This window comes from Notechis scutatus, chromosome 1 (genome assembly GCF_049901735.1).
Source record: "Notechis scutatus isolate UNSWTSFEM ecotype Mainland chromosome 1, rNotScu1.2, whole genome shotgun sequence".
Taxonomy (NCBI): domain Eukaryota; kingdom Metazoa; phylum Chordata; class Lepidosauria; order Squamata; family Elapidae; genus Notechis; species Notechis scutatus.
Window position 1 is genome coordinate 215,708,253 of NC_142009.1, and position 27,758 is coordinate 215,736,010.

Here is a 27,758-nt window from a genome sequence, read left to right on the forward strand (position 1 = left end):
GGCTCAAAGTGCTAAAAATAATGGAATAAATGTACTTTCCTGCACAGCAAGATAGAAAGAGCGTTGCTTGCATCGACATATAATCATGCCTACTGCTTCCTCTGCCATGAAAGAGTTGAAAAGATTCTGTGAGAAGTTTTTGTTTTTGTAGAGAAATCGGTTGCTTTATAATTCCCATGTTGATTTAAGATATTACTGTGGGCCAAATGGTGCAATCATCCAAAGACATAGAACTTTGTGTTCAACAAATTTGTCACGTTACATCATGCTGATATTTTTATGCTCTACTTTGTTCTGAGATTACAGACAACCAGAGTGACTTTCCACCCACTGGCCAAGATGCTAACCCCAAATGTTCAAATAAGCTAATTCATAAGCTCTCCCCCCTCCTCCTCTTCCTCTTCTTCCTCCTCCTTCTCCTCCTCCTCCAAAAAAAGGAGTCTAGCAGAACCCTAATTTTGCTATACATATTAATGCAATCATGTTATTCCCTTTGGGGATAAGCAATGTTATGCAAATCTACAAAAAGGAGAGGTGAACAAAATAAATTAAAGGCAAGGACTGAAAGAAAAATCTAATTAAAGCTATCTTACACCAACATCTTTTCCTGTACCTCTTCATACTGTTCTATTCACCTATCCATGTCACCTAAGAGAGTGACATTATTTTATATTTTATGTGATATACCATGCCAAACAAACAAACAAACAAACTAACAGAGCATAACTCTTTTCTGTATATCACATTAATTCATCTTGTTTAGCATGCTTTTCAAAAGATTCACCTCTAGTTCTTACATTATCACCATTTATTGGATTATAACATGCAAATACCCTATTGACTGGATGACACTGATCAATACTTTCTGACATACACTTTAGACCTCTTGTTTATAATTAAACCTACATCTTCTCTCCCCTGCATACATTCATTAACTCTACTCCACAACATCTTCATTCACAGTTCAACTTAGCTTTCCCTTAGCATATCTGCTCTTTTTTCTTTTATAGCTTCCATTAATTCATTTTCTCTTCCTTTATTCTAGTCTACAATAAACCATGGTCTTCAGTAGATGGGCACACAAATACCAATTCCTATTGACTCTCATAGTTTTAGTCAATCAAGACTTTCAAAAAGTACTCTCAAGAAAAGAAGAAAAGTGTAAGCTAGGCTTAGTTGTATCCATCATCTGCAATACTCCCCAATATGGAGAAGGGCAATGTTCATTTCTGACACAACTACAGTTCATGGGGCCACATGCAGAGCAGAGGCTTTCAGAATGCTGCCTTTGTTAGCATTTTCTCCTCTGGAGATAGGAAGGAAACTAGCGAAACAGTTGGATTCCAGAGAATAAGATGCTAAAGGCTCTGAGCTTCAGCCCTGGGAAACACTGAGCCAGCTTTGCTAGTCATTCCTTCTCCAGAGGAGAAAAGGCAAGTGCACACCATTTTCACAATGCAATTTGGAGAAGGAAAACCATCCCAAGTATAAGTTAAGATGGAGCAAAGCAATGGAAACATAAGTGGACTTGGTGTGGTTGAAAGAGACTTGACTTTTCTCTAGAGGTGGTGGTGGTGGAAGCTGGCTTGTTCCATGGTTGCACCATCACTCTGGAACAGTCAAGGTATCAATGTCTGAATGCGCCCAGCAACTCTTCTTAGATATTAGGGGAATAGTGAACATGCTGTTATTTCACCAAGCTTTTGGCTTTTCTGAAACCATCACAGTATTGTTTTAAATTAAGTTTTCATAAAAAATTGTTGGTTCTCCATTTGTTTTTAAAATTATATTTAAGTTTTTATGTGAGTTATTCGGAATATGCAGATTGAGCAGAAAGTATATTATAAAAATAAATAATTAAACCATACAGTGAATAAGGACATATTTTATTTATCAGTCTTGAATCTCTCACAATTAAGCTTCATAAAGTATCCCAAATTCTAATATCATGACACAGAACCAAAACAATACTCCCTGTTGGCTTTCTTCCTACCACACTTAACTTTACGAAGTTTGTCCTAAATAGCTTTCATTGGGTTTGCAAGCTGAAAATACCAAAACATAATTTCCCCTCATAATGAAGAGAATACAATTTTACATGGAAATAAATCTGCATTACAAATATTTATTTTAAAATGTACAAGATCATCACCATGCAGCCTGATACACAGATATTTTGTTTTTAAAGAAAGAGATTGTTACTCTCTAATTAGAATCACTTTAAAGCATGAAACAGAATAATTTGTTCTGATTAGCAACTCTGGAAAGGAGAGAAAAAAATATAATTTCAGGCTACTTTACTATGAAAGTTCAAATCAAATTATTTAAATGGATAGTTAATAATAATGCACTCTCCAAAAATATCCTGTGGAATTTTTCAGTACATAAAAATGGAATTATTCATTTTTTTGCAGTTTATATTTAAGCATGATTGTATTATTTCAAGAATAAATTCATTTAAGGGTATTTCCTTGCAATAATCAATTTTACCTCCTCAATTGAAATAGACCATTTTAAGGGAGGGAGGCCCCATCTCCACAATCCTAAAATGAAAAAGATTTGTGGTTGAGTCAACCAGTGCTCCCTCTATCTGGCCAAGAAGGAAGCTTTAATTGGCCCACTATAAATTGTTCCACTATAAATGGTTACAAAGATTATCTTCCAGAACTTCCAGACCCCCAACAATTGTGATGAGAGTCTCTGCCCAGTTCTGGAGATACAGGGATAGGAGGAAAAAGAAGAAGAATGGGCAAAATGAAAAAAAAAAAGTAATCTATTAATTTTGTTCCTGTCAGCCGGATGTTTAGACTGGATTTGGTATTTTTATCTGCCTATTGAGTCCTTCTTAATGTCCCAGGATAGGTGGATGTTGTCTGATAGGTTAAAGGTATTATTGCAAGATATAAGCTGTTCCAAGTAAAGTTGCCTTTTGCAATTGACTGGTGGTGATTTTGTCAATGCCGATGGTGTTCAAGAGGTGCTCCTGTGGTTTTGGGTGCACCCAAAGAACCTATTACTATTGGCATCTTTGCTTTCTTTTGCTAGAGTTGTTGGACATTCTACAGAGAGGAAAGGAGTCAGACAGCTGACAATGAGATGTTTAAGAAAGGGTATTCTTAGCAAGGGACAAAGAAAGGCAGCTTGAGTGAATCTGGAAAAACTATCACTAGAAAGGGAATGTACATGTTCTTGAAAAGAATTTAAGTTATAGTGAAAGGTTATAGAAACGAAGGGAAGAGATCAGAGGATCAGCTTCAAGGGAGAGGAGATAATGATCCTAGACATCTTCTCCTAGATTACTTGCTGGAATTGATTTCTCCAATAGCCCAAGCAGTTGAAACAGCAGCTGGGGGGAAAAGGAGTCATTTCAAAGCAATTTAAGCATCCGCAAATGAAGATGTAAATAAACCTGCTTCCTTTGATTATTTCTAGCTCTATCTACAGAGGAGGAAGGATGCCATGGCACAGGGAAAAAAGGGTGCAATAGATATGCATCTTAGCAGAACTGATCCAGCACCCAGCATCAGTGTATGTTGATGGGAGAGGAGACAATAAAACTCTCATAAATCTGAAAAATTAATGGCAGATTTACTCTTTTGTCTTACACTGTAGCTGCTACTACTGTAATGAAGACCTCTGTGTAGATGTAGATGTTAAGCCAGGGGCAGAAATCTAAAGCAATATGAAATATTCTGACATTTATGTCTACATAGACACAAATATGTTATTACGAGATTAGTGTGAACGTCTTAGAACTGAATCAATATAGTAACTGAAAATACAGACACCTGTCACTATATTCTAGAGAAACAAGGGATATTTCCTTCATTTAGAAAAGATTAAAGACATGGTTGCCAGGTTTGTTGAATCAGTATTGGCCTCACTGTTACATATTGGCTTAGCATATGCACTACCACATGTGAACCAGGGGTGGGATTCTACCGGTTCGGGCCGGTTCAGGAGAACCGGATATTAATTGTACACCCAGTTCGGTGAACCGGTAATTCTGAAGACCAGCTGGCCCCGCCCACCCTGTCCCTCCCCTCCCAGAAGTCGCCATGCGCCTGGTTCTGGTTCCCAGGTAAGTGGAGGCTTGCAAAGCCAAAAACGGGGTGGGGAGGGGGGTGGACATGGGAGGGGGTGCAGGGGTGTCCCCCACCCTTCCCCCCATGGTGTTTTGGGTCTTCTAAGGCTCTAGGTTAATTGAGCAGCCCATTTTTAGCATAGCAAGCCTCCCTGGAGCCTCAGGAGATCCAAAATGGCGTGTGGGCGAGGGCATGCCAGGGAGGGAGGTGTGTGTGTGGGGTGCCCCATGTGCCATATTGGGTCTCCTGAGGCTCCAGGGGGGCTTTCTATGCTAAAAATGGCATCTTTTTTTTGCTTTGGGAGGGGTGCAGGAAGAGGGCTGCCTGTCACACACCCCTGGCCACACCCACCCAGCTGGTGATTAGGGCAGAGAATGGGCTGCTCAATTAGGTGACTAGTTTGCCTCTCTCACCGAGGACTGCCTGCTCTCCCTCCCACCTGTATGTATGTGAGGGCTTCATTCAGTTTGTTCCTGCCCTCAAACAGTAAAGGTTCTCCGGCAGCTGGGCTTGCAATTGGCTTGCAACAACTGAGTTTCCAGGTCCTTCCTCCTCCTGCTCCTTTTGCTATGCCTGCTTCTGCCTCCTTCTCCTCTTCTTCCTCCTGCTTCCTGTGTCTCCTGCTACCTCTTCTTCCTTCTTCTTCCCCACTTTCCTCCTCTCCTTCTCCCAGTATTGCAACTGGGCTTGCGTTCCCTTCCTGCACCTCTCCAAGTTTGCAAGACAAACACGCAGCAGCCCAACTTGCAACCAAGTGCTTTCCCAAAGCCTTGTTGGAGGGAAACAAGGTGTAGGTGTGTGTGTGTGTGTGTGTGTGTGTGTGTGTGTGTGAATGTTACCTTAAGTGCTGGGTCTCCAAGGGAATCCCTCTCTCGTTTGCACCCAGACTGCTGAGTGCTGAGTATCTCTCTGTCTCTGTCTCTGCCTCCCATCCCTTTTTTCCCACACTCTGTGCTGAACCATTGAAAAGTGCAGGTGGTGGTCATTTACCCTCTTCCTGCTTTCCCGGGTCCTTGATTGGGGGTTTCCCCTGGAGCAAAAGCAGAGAGTCTTTTCCAGTGAAGATTTCTCTGTGTCTTCTAATTTTCTTCCAGAGCAGAACAAAAAAAGCCTCTTCCTGTGAAGGCTTTTCCAGTTCTTTATTCTGATTTTCTCCAGGAGCAAAATAAAGCCCTTTCTAGTGAAGTCTTCCCTGTGTGTTTATTCTGATTTTCTCCTGGACTGGAGCAAAATCATCTGGTGGCAGGCTTTAAATAACAATCCCACACTTATCTTACTCCATGCCTGGCCCACCCACTATTTAATTTATACTTCTGTTTGTGCTTCTTTCCCAAACCGTATACTCTCTCTCTCTCTCTCTCTCTCTCTCTCTCTCTCTCTCTCACACACACACACACACACACACACACACACACACATATACACACACAGGTCCATGGTAAAATTGTCTTCAATGAAACCAATCCCTGGTGCCAGAAAAGTTGCGGACTTCTGAATTAGACCATGCAGGAGAGCCCTTTCAAGGATTATGTATTATTAGAAAAGTAACTAACTGAGCTCTGATCCTAAACCAGGGGTCCCCAAACTTGGCAACTTTAAGACTTGTGGACTTCAACTCCCAGAATTCCTCAGAGCTGGCTGAGGAATTCTGGGAGTTGAAGTCCACAAATCTTAAAGTTGTCAAGTTTGGAGACCTCTGTCCTAAACGCTAAAGCTGCTGCATATAAAAAACAGAGGAGCTCTGATCAACTATCACAGCCACATTTTGGATCTGAGTGGAGGTCCTGGGAAAGGTGTCAGAATAACACTTAGAAGGGACCTTGGGGGGGAACTCTATACCATTTCAGAGAAACGGCTGTTCAATCTTTTCTTAAAAACCTCCAGTGATTGAGCACTCAGAACTTCTGGAGACAAGCAGGTCCACTGGTTAATTGTTCTCATGGTCAGGAAGTTTTAAGAAGTTTTACATAGCTTCTCTCTTTGTTCAGTTCCCATCCATTGGTTCTTGTTTTGCCTTCTGCTTCTTTGGAAAATATATTGCCCCCCCCTTCTTTCTGGCAGCCCCTTAAAAGCCTGTTGCCTATCACACTCTTGGGCAAAGTATGTGAGTCATTTCCTCCTTTCGTAGTCCATGAAAGCACATAGATAATAAAGTCAAAAAAAGGTGAACAACATTTTTACAGAACTATAGATAAGTTGAGGCTGGGTGTGACAAGGAATAGCTGGGAAGGGAGGGGCCAGGAGAGGCACCCCTTGATGTGAGCGACATTGAGTCGGTCATGCCCAGCCAGTCATGTGACCACCAAGCCATGCCCAGCCAGCAAGCCACATCCACCCAGTCACATGACCACCAAGCCATGCCCACAAATTAAGCCACGCCCACAGAACCGGTTGTTAAGAAATTTGAATCCCACCCCTGAACACCTACTTGCTAATAGTAAGGGAAGAGAAGACAGTTAAGAATGGGAAAAGAGTTACTATAATGCAGCAGTGATAGTTTTAAAAATTATCATAGTGGGAACAATGTGTAATATATTATCATAGTATAATATATTAAGCTTCCAAGTGCTCGAAACAGTTCAGAAACATTATTTTATCATAACTTTAAAATAGTAATCCTTGACTGCATTCCTCAATGTTTCCGGCTTTGTGGACCAGCAACAGGGGGGTGGGGGAGGCAAGCGAGTGTGCACAGCTCCATTTGTGCAAGCAGCATGCTCGCACACCTGTTGCTCACTTAAATGGAGCGTGCATGTTCACCCACTATTCATGCAAGTGAGGATGCATGTGTGTGCGCACTTGCCCGCTGTCTGTTTCCGTGGTCTAGTTGCAAATCCCTCATGGCCATAGCCCACATGCTTTAAAATAAAGTACTGGTACTTCTGTATTGCAGTCTTGTACACCAAAAAGTAAACTGTGAGACTGTAAGCTACTTAAGACTGAAATGAGAAATAGAATGGGAAACCAGAAGTCGCATTATATCTTGTTTGATAGTTCCCTATATGTTAAATCCAAAGAGGGGAAACTGCAGGAAACCTGAAATCTGAGACATAATTCAGACTTCAAAAATATTTGTGTGCTAAGCTGTTCTGGTTTGTAATACAATGTCAAGTTTACAGTACTATACTACATTTGTGTGTTGGAAGCACCAAAGGGCTTCCATGGTGAAAGGATCAACTGGTGACATCACCGTTACCTGGGAGACACCCAGTTGGGGGCTCTTTTGTGTCCCTGTGAATAAGTCTATCCACCCATCTATCTATTTGTGGTCACCTGCTTTTGAACTGCTGGGTCGGCAGTTGCTGGAGCGAGTGACAAGAGCTCACCCTACCACACAGCAGCAACTGGGTCTTGAACGTGAGCTGCCAATCATCAGCCCAGCAGTTCTAACCATGCTCCTAAGTTTGCAGTAGGAAAGATTTAATTCAGGGCTAAATGACAGGAAATATTAATTTTTCTAATATCCACTATTGGCTAGAATTAGGTATTGTGCTGAAGCAGACTGTGAGCTGAATTAGGTGGTTTAATATTTGTTGTGAGCTCTAATGAACTTAACCAGGACTCACTATATACTAGGCTAGGCTACAGTTGGCTAAGTTTGACTAGACTAGACTAGACCTTTTCAAACTTTTTCCTCCAAAATTCTACTGTGTTTGGTTACTATGAAAATAAACTTCCAATACATACTATGGAATTATATTTAAATGCCTATGTGGAGTTAATAAAAAAAGAAGTAATTATAATAAATCAACCATCATGACTCAATTAATTGAAACTAGCAGTATATAAATTATAATTTGTAATGATTTTTTACATGTTTATCATTTTATATCCTTGTTGTATGCCAGGCAGAGTCACTCTGTGAAATGGATGACCATATAAATGCAATAAGTAAACAAACATACACATAAATAAACATAAATCCAATTTAAAAAGTAGACTAAAGCATCAGTTTGAAATGATGTTATCAAATTCTATATGCCCTCCAAATACTATATTGATTACTAGCAATAAACAATAAAGAGGTAAACTAATGTTTAATCAATGGCTGGCCCTAGCTGAAGTTCCATATATTTTTTTGTTTCGGCAGATACTTTCCCTGACTCTATATCAGGATTCACTATATTTCCCAACAGGAAATGTTTGTGCATTAGTTACCATGGTTATAATTAATGGCATCCAAGGCAAGATGCCACCAAAGTCATAAAATGGGCATCATTATTGACAAATGTGTATCATGATGTTTCACATAAATACAAAAGTTGTGTGAAGGTGTCATGCACACATAGATTATTGTTTCCCCTGCAGAAGTTCTTACTTATAATATTCAACACTGCACCAACTCAGAAGCGAATGGATTTAGATATTCCCCATGAGCAAAAAAACACATGGTTTAGTAAGTCAGGTCCAGTGACAGCACTATAATTTCTCTGACTAATTTTGGACCTACAAAATCTTGACTGTATTAATTTCAACAGCTGTTTGCCTGGAGTTCTCATATACTGGGAATAAGTAAACAATAATTTCCAAATCACTTTATACACATCTTTTTGTAACTATATGCAATGTTGGAAATAAGTTCTTATAGATACTTTATTTGACTTTTCTCTTATATTTTTTTGTTCACATACATACTGTGGCTCAGAAAGACATGGCCTAAAATTATTTCCTAAAGCTAAAGAATAACCAGTGTGGTTTCATGTGACAGAATATATATAGTTGTGCTTTTAAAGTTGTAGCAACTTTTCGGCAGAATCTCATCTGCCATCATCAGGCTTCTGTATTGTGTTCGTCTGTGAGTCAGACTTTCACAGCCATTTCTGTTTTAAATTTGGTGCTAGCCTACTACTGTGCCAGAATGGTTTTTTCTTCATCCTGATTGGTTGGGAGTCTTGGTCTGTGTTTATTGGTCTTGGAGTTTGCTGTGTTCTGCTTGATTGGTGTTTCTAATATCTTCTGTCTGTTTTGTAGTCTGTTTTGTCTTGATTGGCTGGCAACATTGTGTTTCCTGTATTGGAGGCTTTTAGTGCAGCTTGGCTCCGAGTAAATGGACGGCTATCATTTGTTAGGAAGCTAGGTGTCATCTGGGTGCCTGGTTGGGGTGTGTTTGAGCTGGAAGTATTAGTGGGGGTCTGTTTGTGCCCAGGTGTTTGCCTGGCTTGTGGTGTGGAGATTTTTTTGTTTGTGAATGCAGGCTTCCAAATGATTGACAGTCTGGTAGAATCATCTCTTCTATTCATGCTTTCAGGTCTTTTTTCAATCTCTATGGCTTCTCTGATAATTCTGTAGCTGGGGTTTTCTATAGTGGCAAGGGTTTTGGTGCCATTGAAGTTGATGCAATGACCTGTTGCTTTCATGTGTTGGACTAGCGAGGACTAAAGCCTAAAATACAGGAAACTAAAAGCACTCCAATACAGGAACACAATGTTGCCAGCCAATCAAGACAAAAAAAGCCACAAAACAGACAGAAGATATTAGAAACACCAATCAAGCAGAACACAGCAAACTCCAAGACCAATAAACACAGACCAAGACTCCCAACCAATCAGGATGAAGAAAAAACCATTCTGGCACAGCAGTAGGCTAGCCCCAAATTTAAAACTGAAAAAACTGTAAAAGTCTGACTCACAGACGAACACAATACAGAAGCCTGATGATGGCAGATGAGATTCTGCCGAAACGTTGCTACAACTTTAAAAGCACAACTATAATGACGTGGGAAAATACCCGAACAAAGCTGAATACCATACATAATACCATACATAATACATACATACATACATGTATGTATGTATGTGTGTGTGTATATATTCCAAATGATTGACAAGCCTGCACTCACAAACAAAAAAATCTCCACACCACTAGCCAGGCAAACACCTGGGCACAAACAGATCCCCTCTGATACCTCCAGCTCAAACACACCCCAACCAGGCACCCAGATGAAACCTAGCTTCCTAACAAATCATAGCCGTCCATTTACCCGGAGCCAAGCTGCACAAAAGGCCTCCAATAAAGGAACACAATGTTGCCAACCAATCAAGACACAAAAAGAGCCACTAAACAGACAGAAGATATTAGAAACACCAATCAAGCAAAACACAGCAAACTCCAAGACCAATAAACACAGACCTAGATTCCCAACCAATCAGGATGAAGAAAAACCATTCTGGCACAGCAATAGGCTGCCCCAAATTTAAAACTGAAACAACTGTGGGGGCCTGACTCACAGACGGACACAATCAGAAGCCTGATGATGGCAGATGAGGTTCTGCCGAAACGTTGCTACAACTTTAAAAGCACAACTACAATGACGTGGGAAAATACCCGAACAAAGCTGAATGCCATACATGTAAGTACCTGCGAAAACTTAAGAATATATATATATATAAATTGGCCCTCGTTACCTTGGATCATGTTGGTTAAAGTCTATAGGAATTGTCCTTAATGATGGAGATAGCATTGTTTTGTGGAGAACAGGACTATATTTAATCATTGCTTCGCATATGAATAAGCTATTATATTACCTGCTGAACATCTTGCTGGAAAACACAAAGTTGAAGCCGCTGATGTAACCGAACCTTCCTGTGTTGCCAGATGCTCTCCAAGCGTCGCTGGTGATGTAAGACCTCATGGACCACATCCAAAACTTGGTGAACAGCCTTGGAATAATTTGCTGTAGCAGTGAGGGATTCTGAGTTTCCAGGACTCAAGGGACGTTGCAGGACATCCAGTAAAGCTTTTCCATCCTGACTTACCTGAAAGATACGGGAGGAGATTTCTGTCAAGCTGTTAAAAACTGATTGTACCAGATATTTTGCATGTATACTGTTTGTTAAAAGTCAAATATTGTCAAAAGTCAAATTTGGAAGGATCTCTTTTTTTGCTGCTTCTGTAAATTTGGTTAGAATTGAATCTCTGAAAGACATTGGATAAATGATTTCAAGTAAATAATTTGCAAATGCACTTTCATCTCAGGAAACCAGTTGTATTGTTTCTGGTAAAAAGGTGTTTTTCTCTTATTGTTACATGTCTATTGAGACATACCTGAAGTTATTAGGCAGACCAAAAATTTTGATAAATAAAATATATTTGTAAAAAAATGCAGCCATGGTGAAAATGTCATACGGAAGAATGTAATACTCTTTAGTTTACTCAGTTGTTATTTGGTTGGAGAAGTTTCAAAAGAAAATTTAGTTGTTATATTCTCATACATTTAAAAGTGAAACTCACCCTGATTCTCTAATAATTCAGTGTCTTCTTCAGTGATCCATTGCTTATGATTATCAAGCATTAGTATTACGATAATACTACATCCATTACGTGCTGCCTCAGAGGAATCCATATTTAATTAATTAGCAAAAATTAGTTAACTAGCAGATATTAGAACTGAAGCAAAGCCTAGAAAATTCCCAGGTAATTAAGTTCTAAATCATATATTTCCTTCCTTCCTTCCTTCCTTCCTTCCTTCCTTCCTTCCTTCCTTTCATATAAAATGTCTTGAAATAAAGGATGTGGAAGAAACAGTCCTATTATCTTTGAGTCATGATAGGGATGTGTTCTCCTATAAAGAGCAGACCTGCAAATTCAGGGTTCTTCTGAATTCATGGCTCCTATTGCAACAGGAAGGCCTTTGCTCAAGTTGGTGCCCCAATTATGGCCTTATCTAGAACAGGGTACTGATTATACCCTTGTGATTTCCAATATAGGGATTACTTGAAAATATCATGGTGCAAAATATAGCAGCCCTATATACTTACTAGACTATCATTATTATCACGTAACATCAATGCTTCATTGACTAGTGATTAATTTCTGCATGCAATTCAGAAGTGATTATTTATTTTCTTAGCCCTTTTGATTTCTTGGAAGATATGGGTTGGCTATTCACAGTATTCTCTCTGAACTAGACCATGTCAAGCAAGCAAATTCATTCTTGAACAAATGATTCCAAGCTATATAGGTTTGTATTAGAGCAGAGGGAACATACTCGATTTCACTGAGGGCAGCATCAGGGTTGTGTTTGATCTCAGGGTGGCTGGGGATAGCCAGAGGCATGGCCAGTGTGGGCCTGGCCAGCTCAACAGCAGTTGTCGAAGCTCCGTTTTCGACTGCGACGGCCTCCTGCAGCCCTCTGCCAGTGAAAATGGAGTGTGCGGCCTCCCCGAGCTCCATTTTTTTCTGGCAGAGGGTTGCAGGAGGCCATCATAGTCGAAAACAGCCCGTGAGGGCCTTGCGTAGCCTCACTGAGCTTTGTTTTCTCTGGCAGAAGCACCATGAGCCAGTCCTTCGCTGTTTCCAGGGCAGCCCCATAGGCCACATCTAAGCACCCGACAGGCCGAATCCAGCCCCCAGGCCTTGAGTTTGACAGTCCTGTATTAGGGAATTCTGAAGACGACGTCCAATGTAACTTACTTGATGCTAATTGCTTGGATTGCATCACTCATCTTCCTGAGGACAGTATTTTTTACACCATGGGATTCCTAAAATTGCTATTAGAATCACACAGCTTGAAAATGATTTTACACTCCTAAGTAAAGTCTGTTGTAGCCTGTAACTCAGGCTACAATCCTATACAGACATTTCTGGAATAAGAAAATGAGATTACTTTTAAATACAAGCATAAATTGCACCATCTTCTGAGCTGAATAAGAAACTTGATAGTACTAGGGAAAAAATTACAGAAGATCCATTAGCTAGGCTATTTAATATATCAGCATGGAATGAAAAACCAGATGAACACGTCATATAAATTATATAGCTCATAACCCTCAGTTCTCCTTTTGCATATTCAACCATCTCTGTTAATTACATTGTGAAATCTCCTGGTGATTATTAAAAATCCGTCTAGAAACACTCACCTCAGTGTAAGCCTGAGTGACCTGTTCATAAAGAGACTGATGATGATGGATGGCCAATTCCAGGTTTTGCATTTCCGAGGGGAGACCTCCTTCACTGCACATTTTACACCAGGCATCTACACCAGACAAAAACTGAAAGAATTGCAAGAAGAATTTACTTCGTTACCAAAAATCTAACAGCTTAGTTAAGTACCAAAATAAAAACATAACACCATCTCTAAAAAAACAAACAAACCACCATCTCTTTCCATCTCTAACAAAAACATGTAATAATGCAAAAGTAGCATAACACAGCACAGCCAGCAAAACTATAATGCCATTTTCTAGTTGAAATGTGGTCCAGAATACACATCACTTCATAATTCATTTGATAGACTCAAGAGGGCTCTGGCTTGTTTTTCATTAAATTCTTTAGTTCCCAAACAATTTTGGACAACTTCCAAAATTTCAAAATCATCTGTAAAAGGATTCTTCCCCTACCTCCACTCCCCAAAAGCAAATAAAAAGCTGTATTTTTTGCTGCCTTTAAGAAAAAAAAACATTATTGTGAGGGCAAAACAAAAATAGGAATCTAAATTACGTGGAAGGAAACTAATTGCTTTAGATAATTGCAGTTAATTTAGGAGAATTTATTATTAATGCATAAGGCAGCCAAAATATTACTTCTCTCTCTCTCCCTCCCTCCTTTCCCTCTCCTCTCTCCCTCCCCCCACAGACACATACACAAATACAAATTAATTTTAAAACAAATTAGAATTTTTATTTTTAGACGCTCAAGACAGAATGGTTTATCCTCAGCATTCAAAGAACCCAAATAATCTTTATTTGGGAGCTGGGGTACAACTCTGCTGTTTCTGGTGACTGGAGAAACGATGAAATTCTGCAATGTTGGACATTAAAAAAAAATACAGAGAAAAATAGGAAGCCCAGGGACAGGAAAAAAAGTAATTTAAACAAAAATTCTACTAAGTTTCAAACCAGTAAATTTTATAAAGTATGTTTTATAACCATTGTGCTATTGTAGTTTTTTTTTTGATAAAGGTAACTCAAAACACCATTAATGGGCTAAACTTGTAGCCACTGGTTCATTTGATGGGGAATTGTTGCCTCTGCAAAACAGCCAATGAAATATTTGAGGTCGCCCTGCAACAAATTTAGTGCACCATCCAAAGCAGAGAAATGCTTTGAGAAGTGGAACATGGAAAATATACCAGAGGTCATTTTGCCAATGAGCGAGAAATCCTAAAAGGTAATATATATTTTTGTCCTCCAAAAATGGATGTTGACCTGTTGTAACAAGTCCATATGAGCTCTGTGATACATATTAATTTGCCAGAACCCAAGTGGATTCTAGTGGATAACAACCAAATGAAGCACAGCCATTATATATTATCAAGATGGAATAATTGCTTTAAGACAAATGAATTTTTAGGTAAGTATTAGAAATTAGATCCATAATCTATATTTCATAATAGTTTTTAAGATCACAGATCAGCTATAAGAAATCACTTGAGTTGGCTTCAAAGTCCTACATCCATGATATATGCACACTTTGATCACGTTTGCCTTTCTGATATATCAAAAGTCTTGATCAATAATTATTTTATTTCAAATGGAACATGACACACTGATAAACCTCTTCACAATCTCACACTTAACTGTGCTTCATTACTTCTTACTAATCTTCCCATATTTTTTTAAATTACATTATATATTACTCATTCTGTTGTGCTTAAGGAGTTTAACTGTATAATAATAAAAAAAATAGCCAACAGCTCCAACATTTCAGAAACATTAAAAAAACAACCCTGTAATATAAAGTTTCTAATCTGCTTTCAAAGTGTTTCACCCGTATCTGGCTCCTGAAATGCTATGCTCCCTGAAGTGTATTATCTCAAACATTCTTATCCCAAAAGAACGTATTGCAAGCTTGCAATGTCTAATAGGATAATCAACCAATGCACCAATTAGATTAAAAAGAAAATCCAACTCCAATTTTATTCAGGAACAAAGTCTTCCTTCATTCAACATATTAACACATTCTAAATAAATTCGATAATTAAAATGAACAATGAGCATTGTTCATGCAGGAAATTTATCTAAGTGGTTCTTAGGAGTTGACAATGACTTGACAGCACATAATTAATCAATAATCATTCAATCAATGATTATTGTACATGTATTTAATTATCTATTGTCTCTCTTTACAGAGGAGCAGAGATATGAAGCATAGGATTATTTCAAAAGTAAAAAGCATTCAATGATAAAAATTAAACTGGCACATATACATGACAACAGACATCAATCAAAAGCAGTAAACAGTCTGGGGCTGAAGTTACATCCGAATAGCATGGATGAACAACACCAGCTTGTGCTATGATCTATCATGCTTTTCTTATGGAGATGACTTCCAGCAATTTAAACCAGAACCAATCACTACTATTCTACGATCTTCCTCCTCATCAGAGAGACGAATTTCTGCCTGCAAAGAGATTGCCTTCTGCTGAAGGGAAGGAAAAGGGGAGCAAAGAAAACCCGAGATCTTTCGTGTTGCTTTAGTGGTATTACAATCTCACAGGATTAAAAAGGCAATTTCAGATTATATTTTGATTGAATTGTCCAAAGGCTTCCTATTCTCGGTTATTCAAGATCCCCATGTTTAGGCTGTTGCTGTTATTATTTATGTGACTATGTTAGCAAAAGTAAAGAGAAAAGAAAAAAAAAAAACAAATGATACTTTGGGAGGAAAGGAAAGTGAAGGAAATTGTCAAGCAATAGCTGAACTAGTCTTCCTTCAGAAGATGTTCTAAGACAAAATATGCTTCCAGACAAAAATATTTAGTTCAGAAGCACCCTGTTTTATAGAAAGATAACAGGTTCAATCCTACACAACTTATCTACAAAAGAATCTTAGCGGGAAAACTAAAAGCAGCTCTCAGTATGAATTAATAGAGTGCTCCTGAAAGTCTAGACAAACAACACTGAGCTAGATTAATTAACCAATTTAGTATAAAATACTATAATTAATTTGTTCTCACGGTTGCTCTTCCTTTTCAGAATTAAAAACTCCAGATTCTACAATTATTAATAGCAATAGCACTTAGACTTCTGTACTGCTTCATAGTGCCTTACAGCCCTCTCTAAGTGGCTTACAGACAGAGTCAGCCTATTGCCCCCAACAATCTGGGTCCTCATTTTACCCACCTTGGAAGGTTGGAAGGCTGAGCCAACTTTGAGCTGCTCAGAATCAAACTCCAGGAGTGAACAGTGAGTTAGCCTGCAGTACTGCATTCTAACCACTGCGCCACCGCGGCTCAGTGAATCCTGAGCGCGTTCCTGAAATTCACAGAACTTTCCTGTTCAAACTGAATTTCAGTGGCCACAAGTTAGCTAGAGATTTTCAGTTTTTAAAAAACAACAAATTAAAGTAATTTAAATGCAATGATATCCAATAGATAATTCAATGGTAAAATATTCCACTGATTTCAGTGGATGTTACCCCCCACACACCCCAAAAAAAGTTTGAAATGGGTTATGGAGTATTATGTTAATAGGAAAAAAATATCCTTCTGAATCAAATTTATGATCCATTAGTTATTCCCTCCTTGTTCATGAATCCTGTATTACATCTTAGTTATATTAAAGTGAACTTTCTGTACATAAAAGGGGAAGACTGTTTTTATATCATATGAACCCCAAAACATCACAAAAAGAAAATGGCAATGTTTTAAAGATTGGTATAAATGAAATTGCTACAAACATGAAAAAGGAGTGAGAAAACATTTGGTCTAATCAGATAAAACTATGTACAGTATTATGTATCATTGGGATACCTGGCTCTCCATAGTTACACAAGTTGTGGCTTTCCTTAGTTACACGAGTTATACTAAGATGTATTCCTTTCAAACATCAACACTGATGAATCCAAGGATTTCATCTTTTCTTTTGAAAAAAAGAGTTCTAGAGAGTACAGCAGAGGTACTGGAGAGTGTTGCAAAAAAGAAAAGAAAAGATGATACCTAAATATTTAATACTAGAGCTCTGCTGTACCCCTCTTCTTCACATATCTTAAGCATTAATCAATTGGACAAAGAAAACCTCTTTTATCGGGATCTCTTTGTAGGCAACAGTGACACCATGTGGGACAAAAGATAGGAAGGCAACCCATGCTGATTTTTATTGCCACAAACTGGCAGGGACAACAGAATATTTTAAAAATATGTTTGAAATCATTTTTTCTAAAAATAATAATAATTGTGATTGAAAATAACTGAAATAGCAGCCAGAAGATCGGTTAGTTAAGAGCTTCTACCAAATTCTTTAAGATGTACATGTGCTAAGCACAGAAGTTCAATGTCACTAGAGCAGAAAAGCATGCACAAGCTAGCCAAACCAAAGCGGTGGTAATAGATGTTTCATGTACTCATCTTTGCATTACCAACACCTATATGGTGAATGTAGTAACGAAACTCAACCATTGTTTTGCTTGTCTAAAAAATAAAGCACAGCATATTTATTGACACATGGGTTTTAAATTAAATGCATGAATTTTCAACTTTTTATAACAGATTAAAAAAAAAAGCAGCCTAAGCCCACTAAGTAGGTTAGCATGCAGCTGTGAACAGTGTTCCTTTGTGTGGCCATGAGCTTTTCTCTTAACACTCCACTCTCACGTCACTCTATCTAGCCTAAGCCAATAGAAAAAGAGATACACTGTATTGAACAGGCTGGAGAAAGATTTTTTGGGAGTGGGGAGAGGAGCCTCAAAACAATTGCCGACTCATAGTTCTTGAAACAGTCGGAAAATGCAAGGAATACACAGGTTGTATTAATTATATTGATGGTGATTTAAACTAGATCAAAGCCACAGACAAGGCAGAAAGGCATCTGACTCAGTAAAAATTACATACCTGTTCAGCCTTCTGGTGGAACACAGCAGACATGGCCAGGATAGTGCTACGCTCATCCAGTGCTGCAGCAAAGCTCTTCCACTCTTGATCTAGCTGTGTGGAAATCTGCTTAATTTGTTGAGATGCATAGTGGCCAGCCTCTGAGAGCCTGGATGCAACGGACATGATGCGATTTATATTCACATAGGCATTCTGAAGAGAAAAATCAAACGGGAGAACTGAAATTTATACTTTAGTACAATCAATACAAAAATTATACTTTCCTTATTGTTGTTCACCTACAGACAGAATCTTGCCAGACTAAAACTACTCTCCGCATATCTGTAGATATACTCTGTGAATTGCTAGGGCAGGGCCACCTTTCCTATCACCCAGACTTTCTTAACTCCTTTAGAAATTCTTCGCCCTCTGAAAAACAGCCTCTCTCTCTTAGGACTCCAGACATTCCATCACAAAATCCAATAAAATATTTTAAAAGGAGACAGTTGAGGATGGTAAGAAGAACGTTTACAATCAAAGTAGCAGTGAAAAGAATCTAAAAGCCAAGCTGAATAGTCAACAAAATCATATGGTAAAGTTTGCATTGATGCAACATGTAATCAATCTGCAGATAAAAGATGCAGTGTCTGAATACAGTCCCTATATTAGCCTTCTTGGGCACGGTCCGTATGTATGGATTTTTTATCTCCCAGAATTCCCCATCCAGCCTGATTATTGGTGAGAATTTAGAAGCTGAATTCCACATGTCAGGAGGAGTGAGGGCATTGAGGTTGGAGAAGAACATTCTTTGTGCAGTGTTTTCTGCATCTGAAGATAAACCTGGTCAAAAAAGATTGGTTGGGAACATTTCTGATTTACTGTGCCATTTTCATGTTGGAAGTATTTAAAAAGCCCATCTACAGCATAATGTAATCCATTCTGGCAACATGATTTCTCTGATTATGCAGTTCATTTTCTGAGGCAGGGGCCTCCAATCCCTGATCCATGGAGCCATACCATGCTGCAGTATGCTAGAAACCGGGCCACACAAACAAGCAAAGCCCATCTGCAGGATCAGGCAGCACATAAAACCATGCCCACTCCGGTCCGTGGCAAATCCTTTCTCCACAGAACCTGTCCCTTGTGCCCAAAAGGTTGGGGACCACTGTTCTGAAGTATATAAATAAAGGCACCAAAATACTATTTTGTTAAAGATCATACCAACAAATTTCAGTCTATGTACAGACATAATACAAAGTGTTCCTAATTTTCTATATGTGTAAAAAGGAGCGTTTTTTAGTACAATGATTATAAAATACTCCAATTGAAATTATTCTCTTTTTTTCCTGATTTACAGTAAATATAGTAAATATTTGTCCTGCGACAGAGGCAAAATATGCAGAACCCATTACCAGAAGAAGCCAATTATTTCCACAAAAAGAAGCTCTTTTTCCTGATGCTAGAAAGAGATCAATATTAACATGATGTAAGCTGAATTATTATTTGTTTTGAAGCATTTGACCACTTCTGAGGGCCAAGGGGATTATGAAAACCCCAGGGCCATTAAAAGAATTACAGCAAATTTGAAATTGTTTTTTTAATATATGTATGTATGTATGTATGTATGTATGTATGTATATATGTATGTATGTATATGTATATGTATATGTATATGTATATGTATATGTGTATATATATATATATATATATATATATATATATGTTTTCTTAAGTTTTCACGGGTACTTACATGTATGGCATTTCGGCTTTGTTCGATATTTTCCACGTCATTGTAGTTGTTCTTTTGTTGTAGCAACGTTTCAGCAGAATCTCATCTGCCATCATCAGGCTTCTGTATAGTGTTTGTCTGTTCGAACACTATACAGAAGCCTGATGATGGCAGATGAGATTCTGCTGAAACGCTGTACAACTTTAAAAGAACAACTACAATGACGTGGGAAAATATCCGAACAAAGCCGAATGCCATACATACATACATACATACATACATACATACATACATATATATATATATATATATATATATATATATATATATATATATATATATATATATATATATATATATATATATAACTTCAGGAAAAAAGTACAAGTTACCCTAATTTTTGGCAAATTGGTTTGGGTAGGCTAATACAAACATGTTTGAAAACAGCATTCACACTTTTCTCAAGTCATGACTTCCCCTTCTCAACGGTTATATCAAAGCATAAGCCAGTTTCTGTAAAGCAGTTATGAATAGCTTCAATTAGAATAAGTAGCATGTGGAGCGAACTATTTAAATATGCAATGGCAATCAGGGTGATTTGTGCTTAAGAAGGAAAATGTAACTTGGTTTAGGCAACTAATTAAATTAATGAGATCCCCAAATATATTTTAAAGCCAGTTTGCCTTTCTAATAACATATTAATCTATAGACGTAATACTGCATTATGGTAATAGAAAGTGTTTCTGAATAATCCTTAATCTACATATTGCAATATAATATTTAGTGACTTTGAATTCTTAACAGCTACCAAAATTTAATTTCACACTATAGCTGTTTTATTAATGGGGACATTGCTAAAAGGTTCCTAAGAGTTCAGCTGATATTTTAATTCAGAAGGCCTATTCCACATGCTGGATTGTGTTAAGAATGCAACAAGTAAAATGTGGAAACAATTGATCATTGGGATATGTGGGATATGCAAAGTTGTGATTGTATCAGAATTTTTTTAAAAAAAACAATTTCATCATTGCACTTTGCTCTGGTGCATATTTTGTTTGGTAATTTAACTCTCATGACTAAATGAGTTGACTTCTAGAGTGCTGAAAATCTTACCTGAAATCCTCTTATTTTAATTTCATATGAAAACAATTGGTCTGCTTTATTAGTGGAGAACATTTTGAGTACAACAGTAGCTGGAACTACACAAACTGCTATTAAATGTTAATGATATGATATGTCTCATTGATGTTTATGTATTTTCTATATTTATGTATTTTCTGTATCAAATTTGTTGAATCTGGACTGATCTGATTGAGGGGTGTATATATTTCATAAATATAAGCAACGTATGAGGTTATTGAATTAATTAGGAGTAAGTTATACAATTCCCATGGAAGCTAATGTTTGTATGAAAATTTGTAATAATTAGGATTTCAACTGTTGCTTGAATGCTTTTAAATATCTAGGAAGAATTATTTCATGGGAAAATGTTTAAAAGTCCCACTGCAATATGGGAAAAATAAAAGCAATACAATTAATCTTATTTCAAGGTTGTTCTGTTTATTTAGAGATTTCCTTAGATGAATACATTTATTTTAAGCATATTAATACTTTAAAAATGTTTTCATAAAGAACCTCAACTAGATTTTCCGTTTACAATGGAACACAAAATTTATTGTAAAAAAGTATTATGGTCATAATCAGAGAATTATGTGACTTCTTCAACTCTTATTACATAACAATCTGCTATGATCGAGTTTTGAAAACTGCCCCAAGCAAGGTGGCACTACTTTAAATCAAAATCTTGTCAAGATTTTTTTAAAATCAAAATTGAGTTTAAATATAAATTTGGGATTGTACAAAATTGCAAAATGGTGGGTTTTTTTAAATTAAAACTTTTCTTGATTTATGTCCAGAGGTGGTATTCAACAGATTCTGACCAGTTCTAGAGAACCGGTAGCGGAAATTTTGAGTAGTTTGGAGAACCGGAAAATGCCACCTCTGACTGGCCCCACCCCCATCTATTCTCTGCCTCCTGAGTCCCAGCTGATCGGCTGGGTCTTCTTTGGTTGCTCTGCACAGGAGAACGGAGCTGGAAAGCAGGTTAGTGGGATGGGGAAGGAATGGAGATTTTGCAGTAACCTTCCCCTGCCTTGCCCACCAAGCCACACCCACCAAGCCACACTACACCCACCAAGCCACGCCCACAGAACTGGTAAAACATTTTGAACCCATCACTGTTTACTTCAGATGCATTAGCACAATTTTAAAACCCCAAATAGCTAGCATAATTGAACAAAAGTTGTAGACGTAACAACTTTAAGTCTGCAGTATTTTTTTTGTAAAAAAAAAAAAATTCATGAATATTGCTAAGTGGATATTGTTTGCAAGAACTTTGGAATAACCAGCTGGAATATGCCATATCAACCAATGATTGGCTAAGAACTAAAAGAATATCTTAAAATGAAACTAATTCAACAAAAGATTATTTTTCACTTTTCTTGACACCCCTCCAACCCCCAGAAAGGCTGGAAAGTCAGCTATCAGCCTCACTTTATTGGCAATATAAAAAGTGTGAGTAGTTGCTTACTTACAGTATATGACATGTACTTGTCTTACTGCCTATTTTGGTTTACACTTATTAATATTGTGTTCCAAAGATTTTAGTAAAGATGTTAATGTACTGATTTACATTCTTGGATCACCAGTCTGTAGCTTCTTTCTGTTTATGCTCACAACAATAAAAAAAATATATAATAAAACCAATTAAACATTTTTTTAAAACACCAAAAATGGAAACATAGTGAAGGCCTGGGCGAATGGAAGCCAGGTTTCCCTGCAGTTTGTGGGCTGTCCTTTGTTTTTGATTTCTGTTTTTCTTTTTCTTTTCTCCCTTTATTTTTGAATATTAAAGCAATAAAAATGAAAACTTCAGTATACAATGATTTGTTTTTTTGGAATTCATACTAAAGTTGAAAATAAGCATTTCACTGGCTAAGTAATTAGAGAAGGCATTCAAGTCATATTTGACATTTTCATTAGAAGATGTTATTAAGTTATACAAACAGAAACCACATGTGTACAACATTAAACTAGTTGAGTATTAAGTTTTAATTTAATGATCACATTAAAAGCATCTTTATACTGCAGGGATGTCAAACTCAAGTCCTGTGGGCCGGGTTCAGTCAATGGAGTGCTTAGATTTGGCCCATGGGGCCAACTTGGAGACAGTGGTGCCTCTGCCAGTGAAAATGGAGCTCGGGAGGGCTGCATGTTGCCCTCACAAGCTCCATTTTTTGCTGGCAGAGGGTTGCAGGAGGCTGTTGCAACCAAGAATGGAGCTCGGGAGTCCGTTTTCACTGGCAGAACACTTGGGCAACCACATGTCCACCCTGGCCATACCACACGACCCCCTGAGGTCAGACACAACCCTGATGCGGCCCTCAATGAAATTGAATTTGACACCCCTGCTATACTGTATGTTTGGTAAAAATTTCATTGGATAGCACTATTCTCAAAGACAGTTTTTTAAAATTTTATATAACAAGAAGCTACTGCAAGATGATCAATTTGATCTTTTGCTGATCAAGCATTTGGTGGATTCCTTCATCTCCTTTAATTGGTTCCCCATATCCTACTCTCTTATACTATATCTATCTCATATACCTCCTAAGAGAAAACCTGTTATATACTCACCATGGAATTCATAGCAAAATGATTATGTTGGGTCTGTAAGTCAAGGGCATGTTGATAGCTCACTCCAATTTCAGTGTGACTCTGCAGGAACAACTCTTTGTTATGGCTGATCCAATCAAACATCTGAAAAAGAAGAAAAACCCCTATTATGTTCAGAAATGCAGAAAGAGGCATGGAAGAAGAGTCTTTTGTCTTTTAGTTCAGAACTGTAACTGAGATTAAATTTGAGAGGCAACATTTAAATAAACACATTAATTGAATTCATTGAATTCATTGGTCTGTGTTATACTACTGCCATCCATGTAGTCGTCATTCATTCATGCTTAATATGGCTGCTACAAAAATCAACCCTACAAAAGATAAATCAGTGTTCAAGAACAAATATATGAAGATATATGTCTATGGAGATTCTCAATCATCCAGGTCATGGTTGTCCTAAAGGTGCTTTTTCAAGAGGCAACTGGACTTCCTAGTTTTTCTGTGAAGACATTTCACTTCTCATCCAAGAAGCTTCTTCAGCTCTTCTTCAGAACTCAAGCTGAAGAAGCTTCTTGGATGGGAAGTGAAATGTCTTCAAAGAAAAAAATCAGAAAGTCCAGTTGCCTCTTGAAAAAAGCCCCTCTGACATATGAAGATATACTTAACACTCTGTCAATAGATTTAATGTTAGTACATAAAACTTTAGCAGGATATATTAAACTAGCAGAGAATGTTTCAGAACTGGCTGGGGATGAAAGGAAATTTAGCAGATGAGACAAGCGAGATAGAGAAAGATAGGTGGGGGAGGAAGATATGTTTTGAGTACATTTCATATTGCAAATGATCCTTATACCTATGGAGTTTGCGGCTCTGAAAATCTGCCGTATCATATTTTCCAGCAGCAAAGCCAAGTTTTTCTATTCATAATTTCAATCCTATAATTGCTTTTAGTGTACTAGTTATTCCACATGCGAGAAGAAAACAGGCCAATGGAGTTTAATTACAAATTAAATTTCTGTAAGCAGGATTCTTGTTTTCTTGATCTTCTCAATCCATTTGGTCTAAATGTAGCAGTGGCTCTTAATTAGGACAGCTTTACATGGAATTCAATTAATACAAAAGAGATAGCACATAATAATAAGGGTTTGTTTTTTTTAAAATCAACAGCTAAGAGCCATAGTCATTATTTGCACTACGAACAGAAGAATGGAGATATATATATAACTATTATTATCAGTGGCCGAGAAATACGACTCCCATTATTCCAGTTGTACTCCAGATTACTTTTTCCAGCAATCCAAGATGTCATGTTTCACATTTGGAATATGTACCAATTATCAGGTGAGCCTCAAAACTTGGTTAACAAGCACCATCCATAGTAACCTGGACTTTATGTTTTTGTACAGTAAGCAAAACGAAATGGTGGTTGTGAAGTTGAAGCCAGGACACTCATATTTTTTTACAGAGCTCTAATCACTCATAGAAAACTAATGCATTCTACTCTATAACACCTGTTGGTGCACAATAGGCAAGATAACAAAGAACAGCAACACCTTATCTTCATGTGGTAGCTTGTTTGAAGCAAGAGTATTGAAAAAAGTATAGTAGATGGAACACATTATAAGACTCAGGTGCAACGCTAATATTTTTGAAGCAAACAGGACACTGAGCTACTTTGCCATAGAGCAGGGGTCCCCAAACTTGCCAACTTTAAGACTTGTGGACTTCAATTCCCAGAATTCCTCATATAGCTATAGAGATTTCTACTGAGGAAATTAGGTCAAAAACTAGAGTGGCTTTTTCTAAGTTCCGGCTGGTTTTGCGTGGTTTAATCTTTTTTTTTTTTTTTTGCTCAAAAGCAGAACTGCTTCTCTCAAGACAACTAACTCAGGGTGGAATCTTTCATGATTTGGCCTAGCACCGTCTTGGTTTATTTCTCCTTTGCAGTTCCTCATTAAGAGGGGCATGCGACTTAAAATGAAAAAGATTGATGCATAAGAGGAGCATTGGTAAAAAGAAATCCACAGAAAAAAATCCATTACATCCCTTCGTAAAGTTTATGTTGAAAGTCTTATTCTGTCTTGTAATGGTATTGGCATACTATGTGCAAGCACACATACATACCAATACACACCCACAACAGTACTTCTACTACACAAAATGATCAAAGGAAACAAACTATTTTGGTAAAATGTGATTACTTAAAAATCATCACAATCAAATTATGATGAAGAATAAAGCGGAGAAAGATGCTTGGGTTACTTAATGGAGTTGGATTACTTAATGAAGGAAAAATGTTATGGGATGCTAAAGGGAGAGGAACAATGAATTCAGTAATTGGAAAGAATAGAATAGAATAGAATAGAATAGAATAGAATAGAATAGAATAGAATAGAATAGAATAGAATAGAATAGAACCCACAATTTCTGAAGGCAAGCTGTTCTACTGGTTAATTGTCCTATTAGGAAGTTTTTCCTTAATTCCAAGTTGCTTCTCCCTTTGATTAGTTTCCAACCATTATTTCTTGTCCTGCCTCCAATGCTTTGGAGAACAATTTGACCCCCTCTTCTTTGTGGCAGCCTCTCAAATACTGCTATCATGTCACCCCTAATTCTTCTTTTCTTTAGACTAGCAAGACCCAAAACCTGCAACCATTCTTCATATGGTTCATATGTATCAATGAATCCAACAACAACTCTGGAAAATTCATGGGGTGGGGGAAAACCTTTCTATAATGAATATTTGGCTATCACCTTTAAAATTAGTAACCTTGATATCAAATTTAACAAAAATATCTTATTTTCAATAATCTTTATGCCTTGTTGAAGTTCAAATCTCATATAATTGGAAATTTGTGCAGGTAGACAAACTGACACATGTTTCCTTAGTTGCTGATGTGTCTCCTATAGCTGCATGTCTTCATATTCCCCCAAGAAATATAAGGCCATCAATCTTTTATAATTCCCTGGTGATTTAGTTGAATATCATAAATTCTTTCACAGATAAATGTCTTTTAAAGATAATCATCTCTCTAGCTCATTATCTCCTGTGTTTTCTGCTTGAAAAGTAGGAACACAGAATTGTTAAGTGCTCCATAATTGCGTTTAATTTATTGAATTCTTCTTTTGGAAGGAATCCTGAGATAGTATGCAGGATTCCTCTATGCAATATTTTGGTAAATATATAAACTAAAAATCTGAGCTAGATCCCTATACATGTATTTTAATTTCTCAACTGATATTAAAATGAAGATCCCGTTCACACCTAATAATTAATTAGAATTCTTTTGCAATTCTAGTCTTTTGGTTTAGTGTGATTGAGCAAACAAATTAGTACAATCTATTTAATTGCTCCCGCTGGACTCTTTTTTGCTAGCAAAGGTGGCTCAGCAAACCATTTGTTTGATATTATATACGTGAAGCCCTGAAATATGTACACGTTGTTAGGACAAATTAATCATCAGTGAGATTTCCCGGTTTGCTTAGCTGCTAACATTGGAAGTAGAAGCTGAGTGGAAGAAATGAAGAAGCATGTAGGACGTCCTTGACTTGCAAGAGTTTATTTAGTGACCGTTCAAGGTTACTGCGGCACTGAAAAAAGTGACTTATGACCATTTTTCACACTTATGACCGTTGCAGCATCCCCATGGTCTTGTGATCAAAATTCAGATGTTTGGCAACTGGTTCATACTTATGACCATTGCTGTATCCCAAGGTCATGTGATCACCTTTTGTGACCTTCTGACAAGCAAAGGCAATGGGGAAGTCAGATTCACTTAACAGCCATGTCACTAACTTAATAACTGCAGTGATTTACTTTAAAAGCTGCGGCAAGAAAGGTCATAAAATGGGCCAAAATTCCCTTAGCAAATGTCTCACGTAGCAACAGAAAATTTGGGCTGAATTGTGGTAGTAAGTCGAGGACCAGCTGTACTTGTTTTTATGGTCTTGCTACAGCATCCTACTAATGGCAACTATCTGTAAGTATACTCTAAAATCACACGTTGATATAAATATCACCTTAAACACTCAAATCCTTAGAAGAAAATTTACAAGATTTACGAAGGAGGTAGTAATCATAAATGTCAGACATGTACTTTCATACTACGGATGAATTAATTAAGGTGCACAATTCCATCAGGGATACTGCACCATAGTAATAAATGTATGTGGGGGGCATGTCAGTAATGCCCTCAATTATTATCCTGAAGAACACTCTGCAATGCACATCCTATTTACTACTATTGAAGCAGCTTTTCGAACAGTATTCACATCACATAGAAAAACCCTTTGATTCATAGATCTTTTGTTCGAAAATAAGCTTCAGAAAGTAAAAAAGGCTCCCAATGGTAATTTTCTTTGACATACATACATGCGTGTAGTATTAATGAAAATTGTTGATTATAATAGTAAAATCTAATACAAACTAAACCTAAAGAAAGAACAGAAAATGGAATGAGTAAAAAACATGCAAAGAAAGTGAGAAAAGAAAATGTAATAAAGAAAAAGAAATATATAAAGA

General features: G+C 37.4%; 1 protein-coding gene across 4 annotated transcripts in view; it reads right to left on the reverse strand.

The window, feature by feature from the left end:
• Positions 1-27,758, reverse strand: part of KALRN (kalirin RhoGEF kinase) — a 554,985-nt gene that overhangs the window by 225,551 nt on the left and 301,676 nt on the right. For all 4 annotated transcript variants that reach the window (XM_087950201.1, XM_087950195.1, XM_087950194.1 and 1 more), the window contains exons 6-9: positions 23,258-23,380; positions 17,854-18,045; positions 12,944-13,075; positions 10,610-10,840 (exon numbers count right to left, since the gene is read on the reverse strand). In XM_087950201.1, the coding sequence (XP_087806327.1) occupies positions 10,610-10,840; positions 12,944-13,075; positions 17,854-18,045; positions 23,258-23,380 (678 nt within the window). The remainder of the gene's footprint in view (positions 1-10,609; positions 10,841-12,943; positions 13,076-17,853; positions 18,046-23,257; positions 23,381-27,758) is intronic.